At 38.9% G+C, this 15446-nt stretch overlaps 1 protein-coding gene across 1 annotated transcript; it reads right to left on the bottom strand.

Moving 5' to 3' along the window:
- Window positions 1-1022: 1022 nt before the first annotated feature.
- On the bottom strand, window positions 1023-15009 carry Nmdar2 (glutamate ionotropic receptor NMDA type subunit 2). The gene is made up of 16 exons (XM_028175133.2): window positions 14869-15009; window positions 13090-13479; window positions 12849-12988; window positions 12541-12756; window positions 11058-11295; window positions 10639-10952; window positions 8034-8278; window positions 7758-7959; window positions 6808-7128; window positions 6453-6730; window positions 6190-6292; window positions 5963-6111; window positions 4111-4331; window positions 3452-3552; window positions 2093-2322; window positions 1023-1323 (listed from the first exon to the last, which is right to left on the bottom strand). Exons 2-16 carry the CDS (start codon window positions 13463-13465, stop codon window positions 1287-1289), a joined length of 3171 nt encoding a protein of 1056 aa, XP_028030934.1. The 5' UTR covers window positions 13466-13479; window positions 14869-15009; the 3' UTR covers window positions 1023-1286.
- Between the last annotated feature and the right edge of the window lie 437 nt (window positions 15010-15446).

The raw sequence follows: 15446 nt of genomic DNA, 5'->3' as shown, positions 1-15446 counted from the left end.
GCATCTTTGACATCAAAATTCCCGGATTGAAAACCCACCAAATTTGTGCTACTCTCACAGACACTGCACTAGGTCCATAAACATCGCAAATTTTTTTCCGGGCTGGCGTTGCATTTTTACTTTTTTTGTAGAAAAATTTTAAAATGTATCGAGTTTCTTTATTAGATTCACTCATCTTGACAGTACGAAAAAAATAAATAAAAATAATTTTCCTAATTTGAATTTGGAATTATCTTCTTTAAAATTTAAACTTTTAATGATACCAAAACCAGCCTGATACAAATAGTATAGCCAAAGAGTTTTTTTTACAAGTTCATATATATGCGAATAGACTATAATGTGAAGACTTTTTCCCCAACCTATTAGTATTAAACATTATCATTTATGTATGTACAAATGTTTCTCGATTATTAATATATTTGAGTTTTATCGAATCCTCCCTAGCCGCTTACGGTTCTTAAAACCTAAGCTCTCTAAGCACCGGTCACCGTTCTCGATTCCGATCCGGTGGTACATTCAGCGAAGCTTTTGCCAGATCCAGTGATATCAAATTCTGTCAGATTGAGTCCGTGAGCTCACATGCCCGTCCGACCGTAACTGGAATAACGCCTTAGACTACGGCGATTATGTAGGGAAAAAAATCACTATACTCCAACCGAATATAATTTACCTATTAGACTACGGACTGTCCCTAATGAAAAATGTTGGTCAGGATTGCGCTTCGAAAGTCGTAAAATTATTAAATTTTCCATTCATCGTACCTGGATAGGGGTAATATGGGCGAAGGAGCACGGAGATATATGATACAGATGATACTCGACCGTGATGAGGAATAGGAAGGACTTATGGATCTTTAGACAACCCGTCGTGCTAGAAACCCATGTAGGGGCACCGGAGGGTGTCTACGATTCATTTTGCATAAGGTAATTGGAGTTACAGCAACTCCGCAACAGGAAAAAAATACAAATATTTTTAATAAACCTTTTAGGTAAACGAATGAATCTGTACATAAAACACATGAATATTGTCCAAAAAATATATTTATTGTAGTAGACAACACGAGGGCGTGCGCCCGGTTCCAGCCTGCTCCGCGCGCACGTCCCACAACAACGCTTCGCTATCTACGTCCAGCTCTCCGTTTTAATAATTGGAATAGTTTATTTAATAATTACATCTTTTCTTTTATCTGTCCGTATTTTAAACATAGGTATAACTAACTTCGTCTTTGTATAACTTGGTGTAAGAGCAGCCTTCAAGAATTGAAATAGGGTGGCGTAAAATACGCCTCACAGCACTGTTTCCATTTCTACTCGTGTCCGCCCTCTAAAACAAAAACACATCGACATTTTAATTAAATTCAGACGTAATTTAAGTGGGTTTGGTTGTCATTTTACCCTCGTAAAAGAAACGAAACGAAAAATGAAAGATTCGTTTGTTTATTATCAATATATTTTTCCCTACCTAAGCTGCTGACCTAGGGGGCTACGCCGTAACTGGGCGAATAAGTGAGCTCACGGGGCTCCAATCAGAGGGCGTTGCTAACACTAGCCCTAGTAAGAGTAGTGCTTTGCAGAATCTACTACCGGATCGGAAACGCGACCCACTGAGAAGATCCGGTGAGAAACTCAGTGGGCTGTGTCTGTGGGTTAATTTACTCGCCGAACCCTTCGTCACGAGCGACGGGTTCGACGAGAACGGTGACCGAAAAATTCTCTATACGTTCGTTTATGCGTTAAAATAATAATTATTTTACAGGAAGCATGTAGAACAATTCTAATTTATTTATTTATTTTGAAGTCACATTATCTCATTCATTTCCATGTTAGCTTCATTCGTGGTTCCTTATGACAAATATACTTATTTAAATATTGTAATGTGTGGCTTAATTTTTGTATTCATTAGGTTCCAATATTACTGGAGTGTTAGTGTTAGTGCGCTCACTGGGCTCTCTGTTGCGACCGCCCTGAGAGAAGCCGAAAACCGAAGGAAATGGAAGCTGATGGTACAAAGAGCCACGAAGGGCTTTCAGGGACACGACCTTCAGCAGTGAAGTATGCGACTAAGAAGAAGAAGAAGAAGAATCGATAAGTACCTCGATCGCAAATCACCACACGAGAGAGGGCGGTCGAGGTCCGGCAGTAGGTCGGCGGGCGGGCGCAGCGTGCGCGGCCGCGTGGCGTCGTGCGGCATGCCACCCGCCAGCAGCGCCGCCGCCGAAGCGAGTCGGCGTGGCGGCGGCGCCAGCCCGTGTGCCGCTAACGCCGCAGCCAGCTGCCTCACCCTGGCCATGGCTACATCACGTTCGTGTCGTGCGCGCCATAACTGGACATATAAAAGATCTTAATAATACATATCGACGCTTGAAAGGCAAACGTGACTAAGCGTCGATATAGACATTGCCACTTTCTTTTATTGCTTAGATGGGCGGTGGAGCTCACGGCCCACCTGGTGTTAAATGGTTACCGGGTCCCATAGACATCTACAACGTAAATGCCGCCACCCACCTTGAGACAAGAGTTCTAAGTTCTCAGTTGTAACAGTACGACGGCTGCCCCACCCTTTAAACCGAAACGCATTCCTGCTTAACGGCAGAAATAGGCAGGGCGGTGGTACCTACCCGTGCGGACGGGTAGGTAGTATGCGGTGGTAGGACGTCAAAAGACGTCCTATCACCATTTTTGTATATTTACCATGAGGGTAAAAATAACTAGCAGCTTTTGCATATTTAATTCCAGACAGAGTATTGTCGATACTTAAGAACGTGGACGTTTTAAATAGTTTACCCACGACAGTTAACATTTGTGGGCGAACCATTTGGATCGTCCATAGCATAAAGTTCTAAGGCAATAAATTTATTCGAACGGTGTTCTATGACCATTATTTTCACTCTTCATCATTATAAGTCGTCGCGGCCTAAAGGATAAGATGTCCGGTGCATTCGTGCTGAGCTATGCACCGGTGTTTGAATCTCAGGCGGGTACCAAGTTTTCTAATGAAATACGTACTCAACAAAATGTTCACGTTTGACTTCCACGGTGAAGGAATAACATCGTCTAATAAAGATCAAACCCGCAAAATTATAATTTGCGTTATTACCGTTGGTAGGACCTCTTTTGAGTCTGCACGGGTAAGTATTCTGCTGCTTATTTCTGCTGTGAAGCAGTAATGCATTTCGGTTTGAAGGGTGTGGCAGCCGTTGTAACTATACTTGAGACCTTAGAGCTTATATCTCAAGGTGGGTGGCGCATTTACGTTGTAAATATCTATGGGCTCCAGTAACCACTTAACACTAGGTGGTCTGTGAGCTCGTCCATCCATCTAAGCAACAAAAAAAATCATCAAAGACATCATTTAATTATACAGGTCCAGTTAATTTTTCATTCAATAGCTCTAGAATTAGAACTGTTTGGCACTGTTCATAATGTAGTTTTAAAGAAAATAAAGAATTTACTTGAGCAGCGCATATGGCGGAGCGACAGTGTCCACGTTCGCCTGTGCCTAATCCTCGAGCAGCCGCCTCGACTACGGCGCCGTGAAAAGTCAGAGATTGACCTGTTTGACCCCAGAAAGAAAGTGTGTTAAATTTTAATTTTGAATATGTACCTAAATATGTATGAGAAATAAATAATAGTTTAAAAAGACTAAAAAAAACGCTTTTATAGAAAATCCAACTAAAGAATAGAAAATAAAATTTAATAAATTCGAATTAAAAATAGTGTAAGAAAAAATGATTTTATTGTAATAAAAGTGTGGGGTGCATGGTATCAGTAGTTATAAATATTTTATGAACAGATATGAGTAGAAGGGTTATTTTGATAATATCCCGAAAAGCACCCCACAGTTGGATTTTCTATAAAAGCGTGGTTTTTTTTATTTTTTTTAAACTATTATTTATTTTTAATTTTTTAGTTGAATTTCAATTTTTTCAAAATTTTTTTTAAGTATTTAATTGTCATCGGTTCTTAATAAGTATGCCAAATTTCGAGTTAATTTGACGTTTTGAAGGGGGTCAAAATAATGTTCAAGGATTCTGTTACATACTAACATGCATACGTCTGAAACTAATAAAAGCGTATTATAAACATAATTAATACGCTTGACAATCCTTACCCATTGATAACGAAACTAGCGCACAACACGATCCAGCCTTTGAGGCCGCCAAATGAGTGCGCATGTATTTAAAATATACATGTTCTAACAGGAGCAACAATGCTGCCAGCAAAATTCCTGCCATAAGTAGCAAGAATGCTGATAAGAATTGCTCCAAGGCCAGAGGATCTGAAGACTTATGCTCTTGTTTATTGGGCTTACACGTTCCAGTCATCCAGTACCTATAGAAACGAACAAAATATTTAAATGTATCTTTGAATAATATACCAGCGTGATGAGATCGCCAACCGACATTTACTGAGGTAGGTGGTAGGTATTGCAAACTCGTATGGGTAGATACAACCATTCTGCCTAGTTCTGCTGCATGCATTTCGATTTGAAGGGTGATCCAGCCACTATACCTAGTCAGGTCATAAGTATTGTCACACAGTAAAAACTTTTCTTTTAGAATGCTGGCCACAAAAAAGTTTAGTGATTATTATTCGAATTTCGGATTGTTCATGAAAATAAAAATGTATATACTTTTAGAATTTTACTGATTTTTAAATATGGAGTAGACGCTTAAAGAAGACCGTGTTGCAGTTATTGCGTTGCATCGTTGCGGTTACGCGCCAATTCAAATTTTTAACATACTGAAAAATTTGAATATAACCAAAAGATTCGTTTATCGTACCATCAAACGATACAATGAAGACTCTAGTGTAGATGACAGGTCAAGAAGTGGTCGCCCTCGGTCTGTTAGGACTCCAGCAGTGATAAAAGCTGTGAAGGCGCGAATTCAAAGAAATCCCAAACGTAAGCAGAAACTGTTGACCCTTCAGATGGGGTTAAGCAGAACCACGGTGAAAAGGGTGTTAAATGAAGACTTAGGGCTTCGGGCATATCGAAGAAAAACAGGACATCGTTTGAATGCTCGTCTAATGGACCTGAGACTGAAGAGATGCCGCGCTTTGTTGAAGCGGTACGCGGGAAAAAAATATCGGGAAATTCTTTTTTCGGATGAAAAATTTTTTACCGTAGAAGAGAGCTACAACAAACAAAATGATAAGGTGTACGCACACAGTAGTGAAGAAGCGAGCAACCGTATTCCGCGTGTCCAACGAGGTCATTTTCCATCCTCGCTCATGGTATGGTTGGGAGTTTCTTATTGGGGCTTAACAGAGGTACATTTTTGTGAGAAAGGTGTAAAAACGAATGCAGTTGTGTATCAAAATACAGTCCTGACGAACCTTGTGGAACCTGTTTCTCATACCATGTTCAATAACAGGCACTGGGTATTCCAACAAGATTCGGCGCTAGCTCATAGAGCGAAGAGCACACAAGACTGGCTGGCGGCGCGTGAAATCGACTTCATCCGGCACGAAGACTGGCCCTCCTCCAGTCCAGATTTGAATCCGTTAGATTACAAGATATGGCAACACTTGGAGGAAAAGGCGTGCTCAAAGCCTCATCTCAATTTGGAGTCACTCAAGACATCCTTGATTAAGGCAGCCGCCGATATTGACATGGACCTCGTTCGTGCTGCGATAGACGACTGGCCGCGCAGATTGAAGGCCTGTATTCAAAATCACGGAGGTCATTTTGAATAAACTTTAGTGTCATAAGAATCTATGTTTTGTTAAGTTCATTTTGGTATATGAATGGTTACATAATGAATAAACTTGTTTCAATTATTTTACATTAAACATGTGACAGAATTTATGACCTGACTAGGTACATTTGCGATTTCGATGTCTCAAGGTAAGTGGTGCCGTTCCTGTTTTCAGGTTTATTGGCTCCGCTAAGCCCTTGGAACCAGTAGAAAAACAGGCATTAATTTTTTGTAATTAGTTTATCAGACGAAAAGTATTACCTTCGTAGTCTTTCAAGATCACCATTGGCTCGTAAATCTAGTAACCGTTTATTGAACATACTGAGATATTTCGAGTTCCGCGTAAACGCGAGGCCGTACCCGGACATGGCGTACCAAGCCCCTACCGTCAACAGTCTACAATCTTCGTCCTGGAAAATAATGTAATTATGACCAATATCCATAGATATTAAACTAGTAAACATTCTTGAATACGCCATAAAACTTACTTGTGATACCAGATAATCCAATACAGTACCGTCATAAATGAATGCGTCAAGATCTCCCGTAAGTACGCTCGTCACTCCTGCGCTAACTGTACTCCGATTGTACCTAAAAATATTATGTTCATTATTCGATGGGCATTAAAGTGTCTTTTCAAACCTTGCGTTTAATTCCTAATCCTGAATTCACCTGGATATTGAAATGAGACGTTAATAAATAGATATCAAAGCTTTTAGTTTAAGTTTTTGTTAACAGGACCAACACTCACCGAGCCATATAAGCGTGTGGTTCCGGGAAGTATTTAGCGAGCGTAGCATCTGTGTGTGACCACGGTACTGTGCCGAATTTTAATGGCGGACGCTGTGAGAGTGGTCTCGCGATCCTGGGATCGTCTAAGCCGCTTAATTCGTGGTATTCCTCGCGAGTTATCATAAACGCAGCCAAATTAGCTGTGTATATAGCAAGAAACACGACGGCGAACATTGCCCACATGTTGGTCATGAAACGAGCTGTGAAACCTCTAGGTGAATCAACGTGTACTGACGCCTAAAAGAGATTAATGAGTGAATAAAAAATTTTTACAACAAAAAAAAATACACGCTGCATACTTATTGTAAACATACTTGAAATAAAACTGCCCAAACAATCCAATACGTGCGACATAGCGAAAATCGATTCTGTGGAACACGTTTTGAGTTGCCAGTTGAGCAGTCGAATCCACTCGGTGACATCCATTCGAAGAAGAATATTGAAAAAGTAGCAGCTTGTATAGCTACAGCGCCCACGAGCATCCACGAAGCAGTGTCGAAAGGTTCTAAGAAAGCCGTTGGGGAAATTATGCCTGTTCGTTTGGCTACCACAATTGCAACACCGGTCTCCATAAATGGCACACTGAAATCTACTACGGCTTCCCGGTCCGAATTTATTATTAACGACGTTAAAACCTGAAACATTAATTTCATGTGTGTTAAATTACATTTCCTAATGATTTTGTTGTTTTTATTAATTTTTAGTTAAGACTAGTTATTGAGGACACGGAATATTGTTATTGAGTTTTGAATATATTAAGAGTTCAGGTGTAATTAATTGAAATTAATTATGTACTGTCTGAATTTTGGCAAAATAGAGCGGTAAAATTTTATTCACGTAAATATTACCTTTTGTATTTTAAGTTATAAAAGGCACACCAAAAATCTTTTCAATATACTCAAATGTTTAGACACGGGATTACATACCTAATTATTTACGATTTTACGACTTTACTCACACGACATTTCGACGAGTCAAATAACCTGTTTTAAAAAAACTTGCTGCCATTTTGTATACTTTGTTAGCAACTTTACACAAACTTTTTTTTACATAATTTGTTAACATTAGTTACAGTTCTATTTTGTTTAGCCTGTTACAAATAATCAACTTTTTTTAGTAAAATCATTGATTTCATTAATCTATAGTATTCGTAAGAAATAGTGATGGACGTGTTTTCAAGCGATATCGTCATCCTTAATCTGTCATAAAATAGTTAAGAATCGATACCATAGGATTAAAAGATAGGTGATTAATAACTACATACCATATCGGTTTTCTTGTTGACAAGATCCGCAATCAAACCGTTCCACTTGCCGTAGTGCAATGTGCCCCAACGTCCATCCTCGACGCGGACCAATTCATAGGTAAATCCGAGATGTTCAGCAAGTTGTTGCAGCAGATCTATACAGAATCCACTGCAGCACTGGTATAGAGAGCTATTTCCGTGAGCAGTACCGGCTTCGAGACTGAAATAATATTTCTATGAGTTAAACGGCCGTTACCAAAATGAATACTTCAGCAGATATAAAATTGATTTTACCCAGCAACTTCTGTTTCGGGAGCGACACGGCATATCACACCTCTGTCTAAAGAGCAACGTCCACTAACGGGATCCGGTGGCGCTAAGTTAATATACGGTGGTTCTTCTAGGAAGGTTATGCGCATGTGGAACTTTTCTGGCACGCCTTGTGGTGGAGTATGTAGACCGCCAGGCCAAACAATGTCTTTGATGACGAGTCGTTCTTTCGGATAAGAGTTCCAAGTTCCGATTTCTTCCCATACCAACTTTGTAAATATTTATAATCACATTGAAACACATGAGATTAGGATTGAAACGAAGAATGATGACTTAGTTTATATTATTATGAATTAAATGCATAACTACTTAGTCTGGCCATAAATACTGTTACAATTAAAAATAAACAATATATTACATTTGAATTTGGAATCTGTCATTTTTATATGATTGCTGATTGAGTTTTCTCATTTTGGCGCCAATACATTGTACAATATTTTACGACATTAAAATGGAGTGGGGTGATAAAGAGAACCGAATCGCTGTGATTGCATTACACAAAGTAGGTATGGAGCCAAATGCAATTTTTAAAACTCTCCATACGCTTGGTATTAGTAAAATGTTTATGCACCGGGCTATTAATAGGTGCAATGAGACCTCCTCTGTTTGTGACAGAAAAAGATCTGGCCGTCCACGTAGTGTTCGTACGAAAAAGGTGGTCAAAGCAGTAAGGGAAAGAATTCGAAGAAATCCTGTCCGAAAACAAAAGATTTTATCTCGGGAGATGAAGATAGCACCTAGAACCATGTCGCGTTTATTTTAAAAGATGACTTAGGACTTGCAGCCTGTAAGAGACGTACTGGTCATTTCTTAACTGATAATTTAAAAGAGAATAGGGTGGTAAAATTGAAACAACTACTGCGTGCGTACAACTAGGCGTGTACGTAAAGGGAGGTCATAGGAAAATTTTGTTTACGGATGAGAATTTTTTTACAATTGAGCAACATTTTAACAAACAAAATAACCGTATTTATGCTCAAAGCTCTAAAGAAGCTTCCCAATTAGTCGACAGAGTGCAATGTGGGCACTATCCGACTTCAGTGATGGTTTAGTGGGGTATTAGCTATTAAGGAGTGACTGAGCCATACTTTTGTGAAAAAGGTATCAAAACATCGGCACAAGTGTATCAAGATACCATTCTTGAGAAGGTAGTGAAGCCCCTTAACAACACCATGTTCAATAATCAAGAATGGTCCTTCCAGCAAGACTCGGCGCCAGGTCATAAAGCTCGGTCTACGCAGTCTTGGTTGGAAACGAACGTTTCGGACTTCATCAAAGCTGAAGACTGGCCGTCGTCTAGTCCCGATCTTAATCCGCTGGATTATGATTTATGTTCAGTTTTAGAGAGTACGGCTTGCTCTAAACGCCATGATAATTTGGAGTCCCTAAAACAATCCGTACGATTGGCAGTGAAAATTTTTCCCATGGAAAGAGTGCGTGCTTCTATTGATAACTGGCCTCAACGTTTAAATGACTGTATTGCAGCCAATGGAGACCACTTCGAATAAGCTTTTTATACTTTAAATTGTTTTATATTTATGTATTAAACTAACACACTGTAAAACGAATAAATGCTATTTGCAATAGATTTATTTTTATTTTTAATTTTAACAGTATTTATGGCCAGACTAAGTACCTATATACTATAATATTTAAAATGTGAAAGTGTGATTGTTTATTTATGTGTTTGTCCTTCTTGACTTTTGAAACGAAGTAACGGATTGACATTATTTTTTAACTCTCCGTATTAGGTCACTAGTGACATAGGCTACCTTTTATCCCGAAAAAATATCTCATTCCCATGGGAAACTACATTGACACTTTTTTACCACGCGGGCGAAGTAGCGGTAACAGCTAATTTATATGTACATATTATTATATATTACAGCTTAGGGTTTACATTACTTTTATAAATACACATCTTCAGGGCGTAAGAGAATTGTTTCCGAAACTGATCGAAGTTAATTTATTAGAAGTTCATACATATTTCGTGACACCGCAATCTGGCGGAAGCACTCATCCCTGGTATCACTTGAGAGTGTAGTTCCGCCCGCCAACTGAATTTATTTGTGTTACATTTCAGTGCCAAAATCTAGTCTGCCTCTAGTCGATCTATATTCATTCATTCAAATTTCATAATATTTTTCACCGGCGTTAAGGCGTTCGAATTTGAAAATGTGTAGGTACGCTTACTTAGGTCCGATGACCATACACTATTTTTTTCTTTAACCTAGCCAAGGCAGTGAGGAAAAGAACGATTATTTTAATTTCAAATTGACGATAAAATGTGTTTTCTACATTCGCACACGATTTCGTGCGAATTTACCTAAATAACTGGTGAACTTAAATAATGGTACATAATATGATAATGCATATATTTTCCAGAATGTAAGCAGGAAATTTTCATATCCTGAATTATGTAAAAGCGGTGACAGCAAGAAGATTCTTTTTTGTTTTTTCTAAAATCGTTTGTTTCCGCCTCAGAAGACAAGTAACCAAATATCACAATTGTTTATTAATTAATGAAACCGAAATCAATTAGTTGTTGTACAACTAAAACAGCCATTACCTGTTCGCCTATGGCAGGTCTTAGATTCATAATTTTAAGTTCAGCAGCTCGTAATTCACCATCAGGGGTGAATTCGATGCTCGGTCTCCCTACTTCTCCTTCAACGCTGACATTCCGCAAATGCCTATAGAATCGCTCGCCTGTAGACCAACGTGCTTCGCCTGCTCCCGCGCCACTGCACGATAGTCTAGTGCCCAGTGGGTAACGCACATTCTCAGGCTCGGATATGTACGACTCCACGCCGTAGGCAAATACTTTAACAGCGGTTGCTATTTCTGATATCAAAGAAGAACTCGACGTGTCGAAATGTACACCTATTTAAAGAATATCAGTTATTGACGTTATCTGCTCATTTCATTGAAAATATAAATGTATACCTAATAGTTTCGTTTCACTACATTCACTGTTGCTTTACGTACCAAGCATGCCGACGGGAAATTTGTTGGGTTGTTGCATAGATCCTAATACACTTTGTGTAACGATCCACACAAAACTTTCGCCGGTAAGGTGTAAGTCTCCAGCGGCAGATAGTATTTCCGCTGCCTCTTCTCTGGTCGCATACAGTAACATCACACGCGCTTCACTTGTGACCAATTCATTTAGATCTGATGACCTCTTAACGACTATTGCGTTAAGTATCGTGAATTTAAATCGATCCTGTAGTTTAAATTAAGTACATTAAGTAATATAATTGAGTATAATTATTAAAAATTATAAACATACTACCAACCCAGTTCTTGCCGGAGACATGAATGCCCGCCCGCCTTGAGATGTGAGGTTGAAAATTTAAATCATAGGCACTTAGAACCAAAAACGGATGAACAAAACAGTAAAAAAAATCCCTCTCTATGGCACGTTAAAAGAGGAAGATAGCTTCATCGGGACAATATTTTGTTATGGAAAAAATGCTGCTTTAAATTTGAGTGATTGACATCATACCAATTACCTCCGTACGCTTTGAATTCACTTTGACCTATTGTTCTTCGGGCGTAAAGAATTAATAACTGAATTCGATTTGAAATCGCAGTAAATTGTGATTAGTCGACTTGCCTTTATCGGATCGAACAAAAAGATTTAAACAACAAAAGCTGGTAGGTGTTTTATTTCATTTATATTTAACAATTAATCCACAAGACCAAATAGCTAGTAGGTGCTGCTGGTATTTGAATTAAAATGATCTAGTCTCCAGTCCAGACTGTCTCAAATTTGTCAAATAGGTATTTCATAGGTTAGATGAAGATACGAATAGATTTAACTTTTTTTTATTGCTCAGGTGGGTGGACGACCTTACAGCCCACCTGGTGTTAAATGGTTACTAGAGCCCATAGACATCTACGACGTAAATGCGCCACCAACCTTGGGATATCAGTTCTAAGGTCTCAGTCTAGTTACCTACAACGGCTGCCTCGCCCTTCAAACCGAAACGCATTGCTGCTTCACGGCAGGAATAGGCAGGGTGGTGGTACCTACCCGCACGGACTCACAAGAGGTCCTACTACCAGTAATTACGCAAATTATAATTTTACGGCTTTGATTTTTATTACACGATGTTATTCCTTCACCGTGGAAGTCAATCGTGAACATTTGTTGAGGACGTATTTCATTAGAAAAATACTACCCGCCTGGGATTCGAACACTGGTGCATCGCTCAACACGAATGCACCGGACATCTTTATCCTTTAGGCCACGACGACTTCTGACTAACTCAATTAACATTTTGTACAATTGGTTGCAGAACGCAAATTTTGAAATTCACTAATGGTACCTAATTGGAAAATGAGTATATGAAAGGTAGATACTATATCTAAATTGAAATAAAAGTTATCTCAAGAAAAAGGGAAAGGATAAGGGAACTCAGATTATATATATTTTTTTAAAGAAAACTTGTAAATAACTCCTTACTTGTAGTGCCGTCACTCTTTCACGTACAGCCTGTATGAAATCGTCATGTCCGGCAATAGCTGAGGTGACGACGCTGAACTGATGCCATTTGTATCTTTCTAAAATAGAAAGCATCGCGGCTGTTTGATGTTCAATGGATGGGGCCAATTGAAGACGTAAAGAAGCATGTGACGCGCGCTTCTCAAGCCCGCTGTTGTCTGCATTCCATGCAATTACCTATAGATATAGATTATTTAGCAATTTTAAAATTAAGTGTAATAAAATAATGAAAAGTAGCTAGTGAAATATGCAAGATAAAACGCGTTTACCGGTATGCCGAGATACCCTGCGAGTTGTAGAAAATATTGTGCAGAGGCAGTAGAGCGCCCGTATTGTTCGTGATTCATAAGATAAAGGATAGCAGACACGTTGACTGCTAGAAATTCTTTACATAGCGAGTCCAGGATAGCTGAAAGCGTTAAACAGTCAACAGTTAGATTGCCGATAGTGATGAGGAAGTGAAGATATAATATAGCTGCGGAGTCTACTTTTTTAGAAATCTAAACTCACACATAGGACTAGGCGTCAAGCCTTGCGTAGAGAGCGTTATGTTCAGGCGCACTTGAGAAAAAAGTTTCAGTTTTCGCGGTAATTTTGATAGAGCAGCTTTTTCGGCCTTGGTGTAATCTCGTGTGCCAAAGGCCTTATGTGGCACGACGAGAGCAGCGGTGATGGAAGAAGGAGCTCGAGGAGGAGGAGGCGCAGGTGAAGTTCGTGGACGCCTGATTCCGTCCCCGATGCGTACACCACTTCCACGGCCACCATCTCGACTACTGGCCATTCCACCACCGCTGCCGACTTTGATGCCACTGCCGCGCTCCGCCGCCGCCGCCGCCGCTAGCGCTCCCAGCGCAGCCAGCGCCATTAGAGCTGCATGCGTCTGCATCGCCTCTTATGATGCTGATAACAATAAAAAAATCTGATTAAACATATTTGATTTAAAAAAAGTAACTTTTTAACCTAACTTTTCAACTAGGTAACCTAACCTAACCAATTTTTAAGCGAAAATATTACACCAAAAGAACGTCCTAGTCGTTTATAATCAATCCTACCAACGTTAAAACTTAAAAAGCACAGGGACGATTTAGCACTGTTCGCAATTTTATCAGTTACTGTTAATAGACCAAAACGAGAACAGTTTGTGTAGCTGCTATGTAATTCATATACTAATACCAATATTGTCAATGTTAATAATGTAAAAATACTAAAACGTAAATTTAATAATATGGTTGGCAAACTTTTATTTTAGTCACGAATCGGAAAAATAATTTGTTAAGATCATCATTAAGTTATATATGATATTCTTTTAGATTCAATCTAATATAAATGACTTGTTGCATAATTTAATCTCCAGTATAATAATAATATTTTCACTTATAGTCATATCCTATAAATATATTTATATAATTTTTACGTATTAGAAAAGTCGGAAGTAATCAAATCAACATAATAAACGTAAGAATACCTAAAGTTAAATTAAGTATATATGTTACACGTTTTATTTCTATTTACACAATATCGTTTTATACTACATATTTCCATATACAGAGTATAATTTTAAGCCCCTTTAAATAAGATTATTACTTTCTAAGTACTAATAACTAGATAACTAGCATTGCATAACAATCTTGTATTTATATGGTTCTTATAAAGATCAAAATAATATAGTTGCGAACATAAATAATAACCACATAGCGGTTCTTTGCAAATTCACAAAATTCAGAGCACAAGCAAAGTTCTTATAAAATAAATTTCTTACTAAATTGGTAAGTAACTGGTTAGTAGTAGTACAGGGATTTTGGAAAAGCAAATGTTTCTTAATTCAAATTATCTGTATTATTCCAAATTTCGTTACAAAGAATGCATAAATTCGATTTTAATACGGTAAATCTGAATATCACCTAAAAATTTAACTTACTAACCTATCCTAATAAAATAAAGAAAGCCTCATCTCTAGAATACCTTATTTATGATAATACAGAATGACTACTGAGGACTAAAATCGATGTAACAAGCCTTACTGCTGTACTGTTTTATGTACTTATGTATGAATGTTTGTCTTTTCAAAGCAATAGATCATGTTGGCAATACATATTAATAATTTATTTATTACAAGTTCGAATGGAATATTGGCATATACATGTACAAATACATATTTATGATGTCAAAATTTTGTTCCTGTTAACTCGTTTAACTCGAATTTAAAGATTTTTAACATTATCAGCAGTTTTTTTTGATAAATTGATATGCAGTAGATTTGCCAGATGGATTTAAATTTCGTATATTTACCTATAAACGCGCAAGTTGGCGTTGGCGGCAGAGGCAGCGGCGGCGGCACGACAGGGCGCGTGCTGCTATCCACATATACTCAGTAGGCGGCGCGGGCCAACATGGGGTCGATCTAGGACGGACAGTAGCGCGGCACCGCGCCGCCTTTAACACGAGCTGCGTGTTACGCGTGTTTACGTAAGCGCCACGCCCCGAGCCACGCAATGGCTGTAAGGGGCGCGGCGCGAAGCGCTAGGCACCTCCAGACGCCGGACGCCAACTGACGCACCCTCATCCTCTGCGCGACGAATCCACCGCGCTTGCGTCCACATGATTACTATTACCACGCCTCCCAAATCCTGTTTTCTTACATAATATCAGGAATGAAAATCACGTACTTAGCTTATTCGGGTATACATCGGTCTGCCTTATGGGCTTCCTGGCTTTGGCTACCAGATAGGCAATAATAACCGTAGGTTACGCAGTCGTCTTTACCATAATATGTCGCGACGAATCTGACCCGAGAAGCTATGGCTCTATCTGCGATGGCATGGGGCAGCGGTAGAATGAGTTTTACTTTTCAGACTTCATGACCCATG

The sequence above is a fragment of the Bombyx mandarina genome, chromosome 11 (assembly GCF_030267445.1).
Source record: "Bombyx mandarina strain Sakado chromosome 11, ASM3026744v2".
In the NCBI taxonomy this organism is placed as follows: Eukaryota; Metazoa; Arthropoda; class Insecta; order Lepidoptera; family Bombycidae; genus Bombyx; species Bombyx mandarina.
The sequence above is the reverse complement of the archived record's forward strand: the minus strand, read 5'-3'. Positions and strand labels throughout refer to the sequence as shown.

Coding starts and splice junctions, on each gene's coding strand:
- Nmdar2 (XM_028175133.2), bottom strand. CDS start 13,465: ATGCAGACGCATGCAGCTCTAATGGCGCTGGCTGCGCTGGGAGCGCTA. Junction 7,129..7,757: donor TCAACAAGAAAACCGATATG/GTATGTAGTTAT, acceptor TTAATGTTTCAG/GTTTTAACGTCGTTAATAAT. Junction 2,323..3,451: donor CCGCCATATGCGCTGCTCAA/GTAAATTCTTTA, acceptor TTATATGTCCAG/TTATGGCGCGCACGACACGA.